Source organism: Dipodomys merriami, unplaced genomic scaffold (assembly GCF_024711535.1).
Source record: "Dipodomys merriami isolate MVZ:Mamm:240054 unplaced genomic scaffold, mDipMer1.0.p SCAF_33, whole genome shotgun sequence".
In the NCBI taxonomy this organism is placed as follows: domain Eukaryota; kingdom Metazoa; phylum Chordata; class Mammalia; order Rodentia; family Heteromyidae; genus Dipodomys; species Dipodomys merriami.
In genome coordinates this window covers 6,635,115-6,649,947 of record NW_027204826.1, presented here as the reverse complement: position 1 = coordinate 6,649,947, position 14,833 = coordinate 6,635,115, and the positions used below count along the sequence as shown (strand labels likewise).

The 14,833-nt window shown below is 46.0% G+C and overlaps 1 protein-coding gene and 1 long non-coding RNA gene across 5 annotated transcripts in view; one reads left to right on the top strand and one right to left on the bottom strand.

Moving 5' to 3' along the window:
• The first annotated feature begins 345 nt into the window (after positions 1 to 345).
• The window catches only part of LOC138841971 (P protein-like), a 51,191-nt gene continuing 36,703 nt past the window's right edge, over positions 346 to 14,833 (top strand). For 2 of the 4 annotated variants that reach the window (XM_070043045.1, XM_070043044.1), the window contains exons 1-6: positions 346 to 416; positions 6,507 to 6,781; positions 9,933 to 10,028; positions 11,013 to 11,198; positions 12,097 to 12,154; positions 13,587 to 13,659. In XM_070043045.1, the coding sequence (XP_069899146.1) occupies positions 6,528 to 6,781; positions 9,933 to 10,028; positions 11,013 to 11,198; positions 12,097 to 12,154; positions 13,587 to 13,659 (667 nt within the window). In that variant the 5' untranslated portion in view covers positions 346 to 416; positions 6,507 to 6,527. Of the gene's footprint in view, positions 417 to 6,506; positions 6,782 to 9,431; positions 9,550 to 9,610; positions 9,699 to 9,932; positions 10,029 to 11,012; positions 11,199 to 12,096; positions 12,155 to 13,586; positions 13,660 to 14,833 lie in introns of those variants that run through there. The other 2 variants (XM_070043047.1, XM_070043048.1) reach the window with 2 other exon arrangements.
• LOC138841972 (uncharacterized) lies at positions 7,305 to 9,477 on the bottom strand. Its single transcript, XR_011376535.1, has 3 exons — positions 9,240 to 9,477; positions 8,074 to 8,335; positions 7,305 to 7,887 (listed from the first exon to the last, which is right to left on the bottom strand). It is a non-coding gene; the product is annotated as an uncharacterized lncRNA (long non-coding RNA).

The window sequence follows — 14,833 nt, the reverse complement described above, 5'->3', positions numbered from 1 at the left end:
CCAGTTCTTGTTAACAGAGAAAAATCTGTCCATCTTTGGCCACTTCCCATGATGTAGAACTTGAACTTGGTATTACCTGCCTGGGAAGAGTCTGGCCTGTTAATAAAGCTGATTTTTTTTTCTGCCTCAAGGATTCTTAGTTCTCCAGCAGCCAGCCCTTGGTACAGGGATTCCAGCCTCCCTCTCTCATTTGAATATATTCTTGGACTGGGGGAGAGGGGCTCTCAAGTGGGGGCGGGGCTGTCTGCGGTGAGGCATGTGGGCGTGGCCAGCAGAGTGGGTGGGGACTGAGAATAACAGCCTGCCCCACCCTTCAGGGCTGCAAGTACTGGCTGAGCTCTTATCTCCAAGACTCACCATTCACCATTCATTGGACATTAGACTTCACTCTGAGAGCAAGATCAGCAAGTGTTCAGGTAAAAGGCAAGTGCTTTGCTAGTTGGGAGAGGAGAGGAGCCAGCTTTCTGGGGTGCAGGCAGGGGTTTAAACAAGCCTGTATTGATTGAGTCATTGCTTTTCTTGGGAAGGGGGGCAATTTTTTGAGACAGGGTCTCACTGTGGAGTCCAGCTGGAGGTGCACTTTTTGCCTCACACTTGGCCTGGGATTACAGGTCAGCATCACCATGTCCAGTTAAATGGTTGTTTTGTTTTGTTTTTGTGCCTGTACTGGGTCTTGAATTCAAGGCTCAGGCTCTGTCCTTCAGCTATTTCGCTCAAGGCTGGTACTCTACCTATTGAGCCATACCTCCACTTGTGGCTTTTTGGTGGTACATTGGAGATAAGAGTTTCATGAACTTTCCTAACCTGGCTGGTTTTGAACCTTGATATTCAGATATCAGCCTTCTGAGCAGCTAGGACTAAAAGCATGAGCAGGCTCAAATGCTTTTTTGTTTTGTTTTGCTTTGCTTTTGTGTGTGTTGTTTTTGTTGTTGTTGAAACAAGTTCTCCTAGGGAAAAAAAGTGCAAATCCTGTAAAGTGGAGTAATTAGTGTGTGCCCACAGTTCTAGCTACCATACTTGGTGTTTCTGATTTCTTTTTTCTTCTCTATTCCCTTCCTTCCTTCCTTCCTTCCTTTTACTTTCTTTCTTCTTTTTTGTGAGTCATGGGGCTTGAACTCAGTGCCTGGGTGCTGTCCCTGAGCTCTTTTGCTCAAGGCTAGTGCTCCATCACTTTGAGCCAGAGCACTACTTCTGGTTTTCTGGTGATTCATTGGAGACTTCCCTGTCCAGATTGGCTTTGAACCACAATCCTCAAATCCCAGCCTCCTGAGTAGCTAGGATTACAGGTGTGAGCCACCAGCTCCCACCAGTGTTTCTGATTTCAATGGGGAGTCTGCAGCATGTGACTAGCTCTGTTCCAGGGCCCAGGCTTACCAGCAGGCTGCATCTCAGGACTAAGAATAATAAGGCCAGGAGTGGGGTGTGGTATGGTGATTGAAAGTGTGGAGGCAGTAAAAGTTTCACTTGAACTCCAGCATGACATGAGCCTGGTAGCCAGGCATTTCTTTGGAATGTACTAGAATAGAAAACATTAATTCCCTCAAACTGTTTATTCTTGTCGTTTCCTTTTCCCTTCTGGTTACATACAGCAAAATAAATGGGCTTTCATGTAGCCTTCTCTCCTCAAGGACATCATGTTAAAGCACAAGGGGCTGAGTGTGTGAATATGTTGTGTTTATATAGGCTTGGGGTAGGGCCAGGGGCTCAGGCCCTTGGCATCTACCATTTGAGCCGCAGCTCCACTTCTGGCTTCTTGGTAGTTAATTGGAGATAGTGTTGTTGTTGTTTCTGATAGTGGGGCTTGAACTCAGAGCCTGGGTGCTGTCCTTGCACTATTTTGCTCAAGGCTAGTGCTCTACCAGTTTTAGCCACAGTGCCACTTCTGGTTTTCTGGTGGTTCATTGGAGATACAGTCTCATGGGACTTTGCTGGTTGGCTTTGAACTGCAATCCTCAGATCTCAGCCTCCTAAGTGGCTAGGATTACAGGAGTAAGCCATCAGTGCTTGGCTGGAGATATTAATTAATTGTAGAAATTAATCAATTGGACAAGCACCCTTGCTCCCCAGGGACTCGGAGTCCCATGACCTTGCCAACCTCCCTCTGGCTTTTCCACTTTCCCAGGAGGTGCTTAACACACAGTAATCAAGGTGACAGTACTGTGGGGCGTTGAGGCTGTTGGTGATTGTGAATGTTTGCTGATTACCTAAAACATCTAAGAATCACTTATTTATTCTCTGAGGTTTATTTGCTGGGGTGCCTGACCTGGGCTGGGAGCAGGACCTACCAGCAGTATCTAGGGGTGCGTAGTCATATTAACGCTCACTAAAGAAGATTCAATCTAAAATCAGATGGGGAGATCTGCATAGTCTTTTGAAACAATTGTGCAACAACTGCTTGAATTTGCAAACTGAGTTTATGATTGGTGTTCATATTGGGTATAAATTGTGGGTGGGGGTTAAATTTGGAGCACAAGTTCCTAAGGTTTTCTTACCCTGGTCAAAAGCAAATTCCTAGCTGGGTGCCGGTGGCTCACACCTGCAATCATAGCTACTCAAGAGGCTGAGATCTGAGGATCACAGTTCAGAGTTAGCCTGGGCAGGAAAGTCCATGAGACTCTTCTCTCCAATTAACCACCAGAAAACTGGAGGTGGGGCCTGTGGCTCAAGTAGTAGAGCACTGACCTTGCATGAAAAAGCCCAGGGACAGTATAGGCCCTGAGTTCAAGCTCCAGGGATAGCATGCATGAACACACACACACACACACACACACACACACACACACACACAGAGTCCAATGCTGGGCTTGCTTTTTGAGGAAGCTATGATTATTAGGACAGGGGGATAATTGGGAAGTGGAAGGTGTTCACTGCTACTGAAGATGAACAGCCATGCCACCCAGGACACGTGGGCTTTTGCTTCTATGCTGGTGTGGCAGGTGGCAGGAAAAGGTTTAAAGCTGGAAGCTTAATCTAGTCATGTATGCATTCTGGAAAGAACCCTGTGAGCTGGATCACCTCCAGGAAGCCCCCACAAAGTCCCTTCTGCTGAGGGGTGGTTGCGAGGGGGGAGGGGGGGCAAAGCACCCAGCAGGTGAGGAGCAGTCCGGGGTGATTCAGTTGGTTATAGATGCAGCTTGGATGGGTGTTGGGATTAGTCTTGAGCATCAGGACTCTGGGGACATTGGAGCATCTAGGACAAAAATGTGGGTGGAGAGAAAAAATTGGGATTCCTTAACTGCGATGCGTGGATCTCAATCCGGATTGATTGACAGGGGAGGGGAGCTCTGGAACACACCTGGAGCTAGGACACGGCGCATGCGCAAAGGCAGGCCTGGAGCTGGGCGGCTGGAAGCCTGGGAGGGAGTGCACCCTCCTCCAGCGCGTGGGCTAGGGTCCTAGCCAGTCCGAGGGAGGAGGCCCAGGTCCACACCCCACACCCCCCGGGAGGCCGCGGGCTCCCCAGCAAAGTCCGCTCAGCACTGCGACCTCCCGGGGCAGCAGGGCAGGGTCAACGCCCGCCGGCTGCGCAGTTCCCAGGCTCCGAGCAGGCTCTTTAATCAAGATTACGTTTGGTTGAATGATCTAGAAGCCTTTAATCAAGTCTACGCATGCTGCAAAAACCATCTGAAGGAATGCACGGTCAGACCCACGACCTGATCCTGGCCTGAGTGGGGCAGTGGGAAGCCGGGTGTCCCCGGGCGCAAAGCACCAAGTCCAGCCGGACACGTCCATCTCTGCCCAGAGGGAGCTGCGGGAGGCAGAGACCAACCCGCCTGGAGCAACCTGCCGGCCTCCTGGGGTGTCTCCTGGCAACAGTGACAGGCCACGCCCCTTGGACAGACCATGCCGTTACCAGGCCACGCCCCCGCATACCACCGCAAGGCAGGCCACGCCCCGCGATCTGGCCACTCCCCTACACGCAAGCCCTTGATCAACAGGCCCCGCCCTTGAGAACAAGCTCCACCCCCAGCCACAGGCCACGCCCTGTGATCTGGCCACACCCCCTCAGGCTGGCCAAGGCTTCATCAGGCTAAGTCCCTGCATACCACCCGCAAGGCAGGCCACGCCCCACGATCTGGCCACGCCTCTCAGGCTGGCCAAGGCTCCACCATCAGGCCAAGTCCCTGCAGACAGGCTCCACCCTCTAGGGCAGGCCACGCCCACGAGGACAAGCCACTCCCCTGCCTACAGGTCCTGCACCCCAACAGGTTCCCCTGATGTGTAGTAAGACACAGGCACAGCCCTGCAGGTGTTGCCATTTCATATTATAATTGTAAGCAAAGAACAATTACCATGGTAAATGATCAGCATAAACTTCACAGGTTTTTTTCATTATCCAATTTAATGCAATTTAACGCAGTTTAAATGCAGATAGCAGCATTTAGCTCACATTGGAACCAGGTCTAGACATTATTTCCTTCTTTTCAGACAATGGGAGCACTTGCGTATTTCTAACTTGGTCTTTTTTTTTCACTTTTTGATACAAGTACCTTTTACAAACACTGTCTGCCTTTGGCTTGCTAATTATAACCCATTGTTTTCAGGGTAAGCAGCCAAATCTGGGAAATATCAGTAATAAGGGGGATGTATATGCTTTCTTGGTCACGAGCTTTTGTTTACACCATCATCTTCTTGTTTTTGAGATAAGTTCTGGCTCCATTCAGCAGATTGGCCTCTTAGCTATCAGGGTCCTGCCTGTTGTAGCTTAACATCATGTTAGCAAATAGACAAACTAACATAGAAAGAGAAAAGGCTTATTTTCTTTCATTCACTCGTTCATTCATTCACTTATTGTGCCTGTACTAGGGCTCTGACTTAAAGGCCTTGGACTTTTGCCCGTTTTTCTTTTCACTCAAGCCTAGTGCTTCATCACTTGATGCATAGCTCCGCTTGTGACTGTTCACTGGATGATTGGACTTTCCTGCCTAATCTGGTTTTGAACAACAATCCTCAGATCTCTACCTCCTGAGTAGCTAGGATGACAGGCATGCGCCTTTTACAACTAGCAAAAGGCTTATTTTAGCATCAATTTTAGAGATCCATATTCTGTTGACTTTGAGTCTGTGGTGGTACATCATGGCAAGATTGCATCATGAAGCAAAACCACTTTCCACATTGCCAGGAAAGGAAAGACAGAGAAAGTACAGCTTTAGGACTCCGCTCTGCCCTTTAAGGGCACCCCTCCCACCAATGACCTAAAGACCTCCCACTAGGCCTCACTTCCTAAAGCTACCACTTCCCAATGGGAATGTTTGGGGACGTTGGAGATCCAAACTATTGCACCAATGACCCTTGACACAGGGTACACCTCCTGCCAAACATCCATCCATGTTGCATCTGCAGGAATCAAGTTTCATGGGCTTTGTGAGTGCTGCATGTGAATGAAGCTGTCAGGAGTGTGGACATGTGTAGTACTAATTCCAGCCAGAGCACACCCATGCTCAACACTCTCAGACACACTCAACCCAAGTGCACAGTGATCCTTGTGGTTCTTGCAAGCTATAGCAAAGCCAAAGGTCAATGCTAGGCCTGTGGCTGACAGGGAAATGAAAAAAATAATGAAATAGTAAACTTTGCTATATAATCAGAAATGTAGAGCATACTCATCTTAAAAGCACAGTAAAATTTACACATCTTTTAATTGGTAATTTTTTCACTATAACTTGTTTACTTGATACAAAAATGTTCAAAATGGCTAGGTGTTGGTGGCTCACACCTGTAATCCTAGCTAGTCGTGGGACTGAGATTTGAGAATGACAGTTTGAACCAGCCCAGGCAGGAAAGACTGTGACACTCTTAGCTCCAATTAACTACTAAAAAAGGCAGAAGTGGAGCTGAGGCTCAAGTGATAGAGCTCTAGCCTTGAGCAAAAAAGCCTAAAAGGCCAGGTGCTAGCCAAGTGCTAGTACCAGCACACAAACAAACAAAAAAAGATATAAACATGCCCAGGACAAAGACAATGGGAAAAGCTCATAGTTATTTTTATTTCCTTAGTTTTACGTTTTTTTTTGGTAGGTATGGGGCTTGAACTCTGGGCCTGGGCGCTGTCCCTCAGCTCTTCAGCTCAAGTCGAGTGCTCTACCACTCAAACCACAGCACCACTTCTGGCTTTTTCTGTTTATGTGGCATTGAGGAATCGAACGCAGGGCTTCATGCATGCAAGGCAAGCGCTCTACCACTGAGCCACCTTCTTTACTTTTTTATTTTCTTTATGTTTTTGTGTGTTGGTTGGTTGGTATCTATATTAGGGCTTGTTCTCAAGGCCTGGGCACTATCCCTTAGCTTTTCTGCTCAAGGCTGGTGCTCTATCACTTGAGCCACAGCTCCCCTTCTGGCTTTTTGATAGTTTATTGGAGATAAGCATCTCATGGACTTTTCTGCCTATACTGGCTTTGAATCACAATCCTACATCTCAGCCTTCTAGGATTACAAGTGTGAACCACTGGTGCCCAGCCCACAGTTTACTTTTCATTAACAGTGAGTGGCTTCTTTCTGGTTGATCCTAGAGAGGAACTCAGGACCAGGACATGCATCTGGAGAGCAAAGATGGCGGACTGGCCTCAGCTACACTGGAGGTGGAGCTCCATCGGACATCTGCTCCAGCTTCTGCAGGCCCTGGAGGATTGTGGCCTGCCAGACCCACCACTAGAAACCACAACCACTGCCAGGCGAACCTCACAAATGACTTGAGGACAAGCTCTTCCTACCCAAGCCAGGATCCTGAGCAGAGACGCTGGATTCCTGAACACAAGGCACTTGGTTCATTTCTCACGGAGGGGAGGTGAGTTCGACATCTGTTTATCTTGGAAATGAATGTTCACACCTATTGAGTTTCCATGAGTCCTCCTCTTCATTTTCTTGTGGGAAAATTTTCCAGAGTTTGCAGAAATTGAGCATGAATCATGTTTCTGGCCTGTTATGGACAAACTATATCTGTAAAATATGATAACTTTAGCTCTGAAGGATAATAAAAATATATGAAAATGCTTGTGGCATGAAGCCTAGTATTTCATGTTCCTTATAGTATTAAAATGATTGTGGCACCCGTGTGTGTGTGTGTGTGTGTGTGTGTGTGTGTGTATGAATGTATATGTAGCTGTACTTTATAAATATGTCAAGCAATTAAGCAAAGATCATTTCTCATCTCAGAAAAACCCGGATTGAGATTAAGAAAACATTTCAATGAATCTTTAAATATTTGCTTTTGTAAAGACAGTGTTAGGAAAATGGAGAACGGAAAAGGAATAGGCCGGACTCAATCATCAACAGGTGAGGACTGTTTATTGAGGAAGAGTGAGGGGCACAGAACTTCCCACCGGTTTGGAGGTTGTGCCTGGGAGCTGGGACAGGAGCTGGGTTTTTATAGGAGGTCCGAGCAAGGTGGCAGAGGTTCATGAAAAAGCCAGTAGGTCAAGGAAGGTGGGGGCCTTTTAGTTGGATGGGATGTTTACAGCTGGGCTTGGGTGGATAGTCCAGCCTTCATTTCAAAGGAGTTCACACATCCCTGGGATTTTGCCTGGCGTCTGTACGGGCCTGGGACAATAGGATGAGGGTCAATCCTTCATATCCCATCTTTAGATACATAAAATGATCAGGCCAAAGGGGAGAGGCAATTCCTTCATATAGGATCTTTGGATACATAAAATGAATGGGGCTGTGGGGGAGGCCAGGAAAGGGGTTGGTGGTTGTCTGTCTGGCTACTTCCTGCTGACATGGGGGCATCGTTTTTTGGGGGTGTTGGTCTCCTGTCAAGCCATATGCAGGTTAAGCCTCTTCTCCGTGGAGGGGCAGGAGTTCCATGGGCATCTCATTTCCATTGAGGGGTTGGTATCCCGTGGCTGTGAAGAACTCCGTCACCCTCTGGGATGTGAGAATTTGGACCTGTTTCTGGAGAAAATCAGAAAGACATTTGACAAGACAGGGTCCTACAGACCTTACCATAGGATCATAATAAGCGGGCCCAGGAGGGGGGCCAGCCAGGGGGTCTAGGACATGCAGGAGTCCTTCCAAGAGTAGGAGGAGGAGGAATGGGATACCTCGTAGTAGGCTTAGATTTTATATGTGAATACTCACACTCCAAATTCATCATTTTCTTTCTTTCTTTCTTCTCTCTCTTTTTTCTTTCTTTCTTTAATTTTCTTTTTCTTGTGTCAGTTGTGGGGCTTGAACTCAGCACCTAGACGCTGTCTTTGAGCTTTTTTGATGAAGGCTAGTACTCTACCACTTTGAACCATAGCTCCACTTCTGGTTTTCTTGTGGATAATTGGAGATCAGAGTCTCACTGACTTTCTTGCCCAGGCTGGCTTTGAACCACGATCCTTTAGATCTCAGCCTCCTGAGCAGGTAAGATTACAGATGTGAGCCACCAGGCAAATTAATCATTTTCATTTCACACAACATCCTGATAATGATTTTTTAAAAAATCAACATCCTAATCAGGCACTGGTTAGCAAGATCCTATCCTAAAACTAACCAGTGAAAATCGGGGCTGGAGGCATGACCCACTGACATTGCATCAGCCTAGCAAGTGTGAAACTCTGAATTCAAAGCCCAGTATTGCTTTTAAAAAAATCATTTACATGTAAGGAAAGACTTAACTGAGGCAGGTAGATTACATGTTCAATACTAGCCTAGGCTATACAGTGAGACCATGTTTCAAAAGAACCCAGAGTCTGAAAATAAGTTCTCTAAATGTTAACATTAATATGGAATTATGTACAATTGGTTTAGTTATTCTCCATTATAACGTCCCAATTATTCATAATAGGGACCATTAGCTTATCAATTTATAAGCACATAGGAATTTTACAAATATTTGTGAGTTTGTTGAGACATGAGTTAAATCAGAATAATCTTGATATTTGTGTCAGAAAAATGACAACAAGATTTCTGGAATTTTTTGTTCAAAAGAGAAAAGAGCAGGAACAATATCTCGCTAATGATAATATATGATATATATTTTTTACCTTAATTAAGAGCTAAGGGACAGCACAGATGCCCTAAGTTCAAGCCCTAGTATTGGTACAAACAACAACAAACCCAATTTCCTTATCTATTTATGTATTTATGTTATTTCTCCAGGTGTTTCATGGTTCATCTACAGGAAGAAAGGCAGTAAACCCCTGTATAAAGTGCTATATTCCCAACAGTTGAGCATGAAAATGGTTTCTATAATTTCTCATAAAAAAAAATAAGCTGTTAGCAACTAACCGATGGGTATTCCACCACTTGAGTCTCACCTCTAGTCTTGAAAAATGAGTTGTTTTTATATTTTATGTGTCCTTGTTGATGCACTTTGTTATGTCCTTGCAGTTACTTCTCCTTCCCCCAAAATTGATCTGGATGATGCATTTATGGTAACCCTTCCTTCAGTGGACAGGCCCCGGGGGGTGGGGGGCAGCGTCCCCAAAGACAGCCTTTGCTTTGCTTCGGTTGTGGCAGTTGTGGCAGTTTGCTTCAGAGCCCTCTCTCTGTCCTTCTCATGACCATTTCATCCCAACATGTTGGCCCTGACTTCTACTATTTGGTCTTTCAAATAGGAGCTATTAGGTTATTCTAAATAATGGTTATATTCTGATCTCAGATGATATATATATATATATATATATATGTATATATGTATCTATTTGTATATGTAGATGTAGATATATGAACCCATCAGCTTGAATGCTCTTATGGGTCAAAAGCTCCCTGTTAAAGTGAATCCCAGAATACAGATTGAGTCTTCCCTGAAAAAAAAACTACTTTGTGTTTTGATTTGGTATAAGTTGGGAAGTAGAGCTCTTCCTAATGATCTCTCCTAAACTCCAGCTTGATATACTCCAGCAAGAACTTTGGTCAAATTCCCTTGTGGAATTTATTACAGAGCGTTGTTGAAAATACCTACATTATTTTTGTGTTGGTGATGCTAGTATTTTTCTCACCTCTCCCAGGTCTCACTCATCTCTGCCTCAGTTTAGCTCCAGCTCTAAAGACCCTGGCGTTACAGAAAACACTCCTTTACTGTGGAACTCCTCACTAAAGAAGGGGTGAGCGTTTTTCCTTTACAGACTTTCCTTTTGGGGCAAGCTCTGAACTGCGGTGCTCGGATCTCAGCCTCTTGACTAGCTAGGATTACAGGCATGGGTCAGCGGTGCCCTGCTGGGGAAGGTCTTTTTGCTGCATGACATTTACCAACTTTATTTTGTTGCAGTTGTTATGTAGTCGATAGTTTCCATTTCCTGGAGTTCACTTTGATAAACATTATTTTATATGATCAGAGGCACATACGCATGGCACCTTTGTGTTCTTCTCCTAAGAGTAACCTCCTTTGGCCTCACTGTGTGTGAATCCCTAGAGTCCTTCACACTTGATCATGTCCCTGTGTATCTTAGGTCTAGCGTCCACATAGGAGAGAAAACGTGCATCTGCCTCTCTGAGCTTGGCTTTCCCTGACTGATACATCTTCAAGACCCAATCATTCCTCAAGACTTGAAAGCTTAAGTGACACCCAGGAAATTTTTCTTTGACTCAAGTGCCCTATGACATCAAGAAAGAGCCATTCCCATCAGCGTGACAATGTCACACTGTCTGTGGTCCTTTGTGTGTGTGTGTGTGTGTGTGTGTGTGTGTGTGTGTGTGTGTGTGTGTGTGTGTGTGTGCGTGTGTGTGTATGATGATCCTGGGCCTTGGGTGCTGTCTCTGAGCTTTGTTGCTTAACGCTAGCTCTCTATCATTTAAACTACAGCTCCACTTCCAGCTTGTTTTGCAGCTTAATTGGAGACAAGAGTTTCACACACTTTCTTGTCTAGGCTGGCTTTGAACCATAATCCTTAGATCTCAGCCTTCTGAGTAACTATGATTACAAGTGTGACCCACTGATACCTGGCTGTCTGTGGTCCTTTTAAAGAGGAGCATTGATTCTATGACATTTTATACGTCATCACTGAAGTGAACTGGCTCGAGGGATGGGGGAAATCTTGTTTTGGAAATGTGCTTTCAGGAATTTTAAACACAAAACTCTTGCTTTTGAGGTCACGGTGCATGCCTGCTTACCCAGAGTTCATTGCTCCTGAAGAATCTTGGGAAAATGGCTCAGCTGACTGGGGGCCAACATGTCTGCTGAACAGAGGCATGGCTGGTTTGTCTACATCTGCCTCCTTGGAGAAAGGAGAGCTGCTGGACAGCGCTCAGCTCAGAGTCCCTCTCTCGAAGCTGAGGTAGGTGGGCCTGAGTGCCAGCGCTGGCAGTGGGTGATGCCTGCCTGTTGCTTACTGTTCGCTTTGGGTGAGGCTCTAAGTCTTTCCTCTATTTCATTTCCCAAACCACCAAGAGTTAGAGAATAATGAACAATTTCACACTTTGCTAAGCTGCACTTTTCCGTCAAGGTTATCTATCTTTCCCCTAGGCCTAAAAAGACATTTTGAGTGACCCTACAAAATTGGTATGGAGTGAGTGAAGCTGAGAGGACAATGGTGACAGCTCAAAATGACCCACATCTTGTACTCCCTTTCTTCCTGTGTGTGAGCCCGGGGTCCTTGTGGCCATTAGGTTTGCAGATAGAACCACTCACTCCTGGCGTCCATGTGATGTGGTTAAAAACTTGCTGCCATCTTGGTAGCTATGGAGGAAGGAAGGGTTGAGTCTGTGCCTGGTGCAGCCTGGAGGATGTAGTAGCTTCCTGTGCTGCAAGAGCTGAGCGTATAAGACTGAAAACATGTGGGGAGACTAAGGATGTGCGTGCAAGGGAGGGATGAATGGGTTTTGCTGGGCGTGAGTGATGTCTGCACTGTCTTATCTCTGTCTCTCTGCCGCTCTCTCTCTCTTCTTCTGTCTCCTCTCTTCTCTTTCTCTGTCTCTGTATATACACACATATATATGGATATAGATGCATACATATATATGTATGTGTGCTGGTATAGCTATAGAAGCATAGACAGAACCCTCAGGATTAGCGTTTTCCTCTCCATGCCTCCACTAAACCCCTTTACCTGAGGTAGTAGCTTTCCTGGCTAGCGAGGGTGCTTTGAGAGAGATTACTCAAGGCCTCAGAAGGGCACCAGAGGTCGGGCAGGACAGCTGGCTTGCGTAGCTCAGTACTCATCTCTTCCCTGGCAGGTGCTGTGTGCAGCTGCTGAAGACCCCGGGCCTGTTTGTCTTTGTGGCAGTGTGCTCCGTGAGTGCTGGGGACGCCGAGGGATGCCCCTGCTCAGGGAAGGCATCTGGGCCTCTCTGGGTGCATTGATGCATCCCCTCTTGGAGTGCCCTGGGGACCTGTGATGTGGGGCCCACTATCTACCTGATCCAAGGATGGATCTTTAAAGGAGATACTGAGGATGATGGTGGTGGCTGGCTGGGGGTGGGCAGGGAAACCCCGGGTGGCTCTGGATCTGGGGTTGTCACATGTAAACCGCCATAATGATGTGTGGCACTGGTAGTGAGTAAACTGAGTGCAGACAGGCTTAACTCAGCAGGGAGTGGCCTAGGGGTGGGAAGCCTGTGCCGGAAACAAAGCCCAGCTACCCTGAACTCTGAACAGCACACTCGGTTTTCTCTGTTTTTGCTGCTCTATACCCCTGTACGTTCTCACACACTAGTGTGACTCTAAAAGCAGGCTCTTGCGTGTGTCTGGGATGGTCGGTGCTGGCCAGGTCTCCTTGGCTCCATGAGCTGACTTGAGTCACATGTGTAATCTAGTCCTTAGCCTTCTTTTGGATGAGAAACATTTTGTGGACACATTCAAAACAGAATTTTGGGAATTTGTTTGATGTTCTACACTATGTCATATCTCTCTCTCTTCCTGCTTTCCTTCCTGCCTTCCTTCCTACCTTCCTGCCTTCCTTCCTGCCTTCCTTCCTACCTGCCTGCCTGCCTGCCTGCCTGCCTTCCTTCCTTCCTTCCTTCCTTCCTTCCTTCCTTCCTTCCTTCCTTCCTTCTTTCTTTCTTTCTTTCTTTCTTTCTTTCTTTCTTTCTTTCTTTCTTTCTTTCTTTCTTTCTTTCTTTCTTTCTTTCTTTCTTTCTTTCTTCTTCATCAGTTGTGGGGCTTGAACTCAGGACCTGGGTGCTGTTCCTGACCTATTTTGCTCATGACTACTGCTCTATCACTTTGAGCCACAGTTCCATTTCTGGTTTTCTGGTGGTTCATTGGAGATGAGTCTTACGGACTTTCCTGCCTGGGCTGGCTTTGAACTGTGATCCTTAGATCTCAGCTTCCCAAGTAGCTGGAATTATAGGCGTGAACCGCCAGCGCTTGGCTCTTTACTTTCTTATAGTATATATGAATCTTTGCAAATTCCTCAAACACACATTACAACTGTCGCAGAGGCAATATTCATCTGCTCTCTTATATGGGAAAAATCCCATTTATCTACCTTTGACAATTTAATTTTGTGGCTGGGTATTTAATTCTTAAAGCTAGCAAATACCAATAATCAAGGCCCAGGATCGCCGAAATACAGCAGAATGAATCAGAATATTTTTGTATCTATGAAAAAGCTATTTATGGTTGCACAAACCACCCCCAGAATCACATCTCTATTTTCATAGTCATTAAAATGATTTCTATTCCTCTCACAAAGCTCTCATCAGATGTTTCTGATTGTTCACAGGTTTTATTCAGCTTATATCCAGACCAAGGAGAGTTCTGGCAGCTCTTGGCTGTGTCACCACTGGAAAGCTACTGTATCCAAAATGTACATGGAGATGGTCAGTCACCCTGGGATAATCAAGTCTTAGGGACTCTTACAGCTCTGACGAGAAGGTTCCTAGCACCCATCCACACCCCCCACCCCCACACAATGTTGTTTCTGCAGGCTGTAACTGAAGCTCATCATGGAGGGAGGAGGACAGCAGAGTACACAATCCAGGTCAGGTCTGGCAATCCAGAGACTCTTGGTTCCATGCTTTACCACTTCCTCTGGCCTAGATCCTTTTCACATTCGTACACGGAATATTATGCTTGCACTCACTCACCCTTTCTCGATCCATTGGTACCAGAATATTATTTTTTTCTTAACAGTACATCTCGTAGAGGAACACTACAAGACAAAGAATGAATCATTCAGTGACCCTCCCCTATACCCAATGCAAATCCTGCAGAGGTACTCAGGCAACAGTGTTATTCCATTATTCTGCCCCCCAGAACCACCATCTACTATGTTTAGGAATTTAAAGGAGAGCAAAGGAATTGCCAGTGAACCATCCTAAAGCAAATGAACTGCTGCTTACAGACCTTGGAAACATGTTTATCCATCATAAATGATTGGGAGATTTATTTGTCTGCCTATAATGGTTTTTCTCTTCTGGATCAGAATGACTGGGCCAGCTACCGTGTGGAGTTCTTGTCCCCCGCAGCATCTCCCAGGATGGGTGAGGCTCTGAGAGTCACCCTGGGTTTTACAGAGTCTGAAGAACATGGCTGCTTATGTTTGTACAGTACATGTGCACGTACACGCACACACACACACACACACACACACACACACACACACACAGATGTAGAGACAAAGGGAAGGGTTATAGTAGGAGTGTCTGTTGAGGGTCACTGTGATATAGGACAAGTGGTTATTCCCTGATCAAGAGCCTTTGAAAAAAAGCTACTTTGGACATCATTGATTTTTTACTTTCAAGATTTTTACTTCTTTTCTGTGTGTATATATGTACCAGTACTGGGGCTTGAACTCAAGACCTTATACTCTTGCTTGGCTTTTTTTGTTTGTTTGTTTGCTCAAGGCTGATGCTTTACTGCTTAAGCCACAGTTTCACTTCCAGCTTTTTGTTGGCTAATTGGATATGAGTCTCCTAGACCTGCCCAGCCTGGCTTTGAACCATGATCCTCAGCTCTCAGCCTACTGAG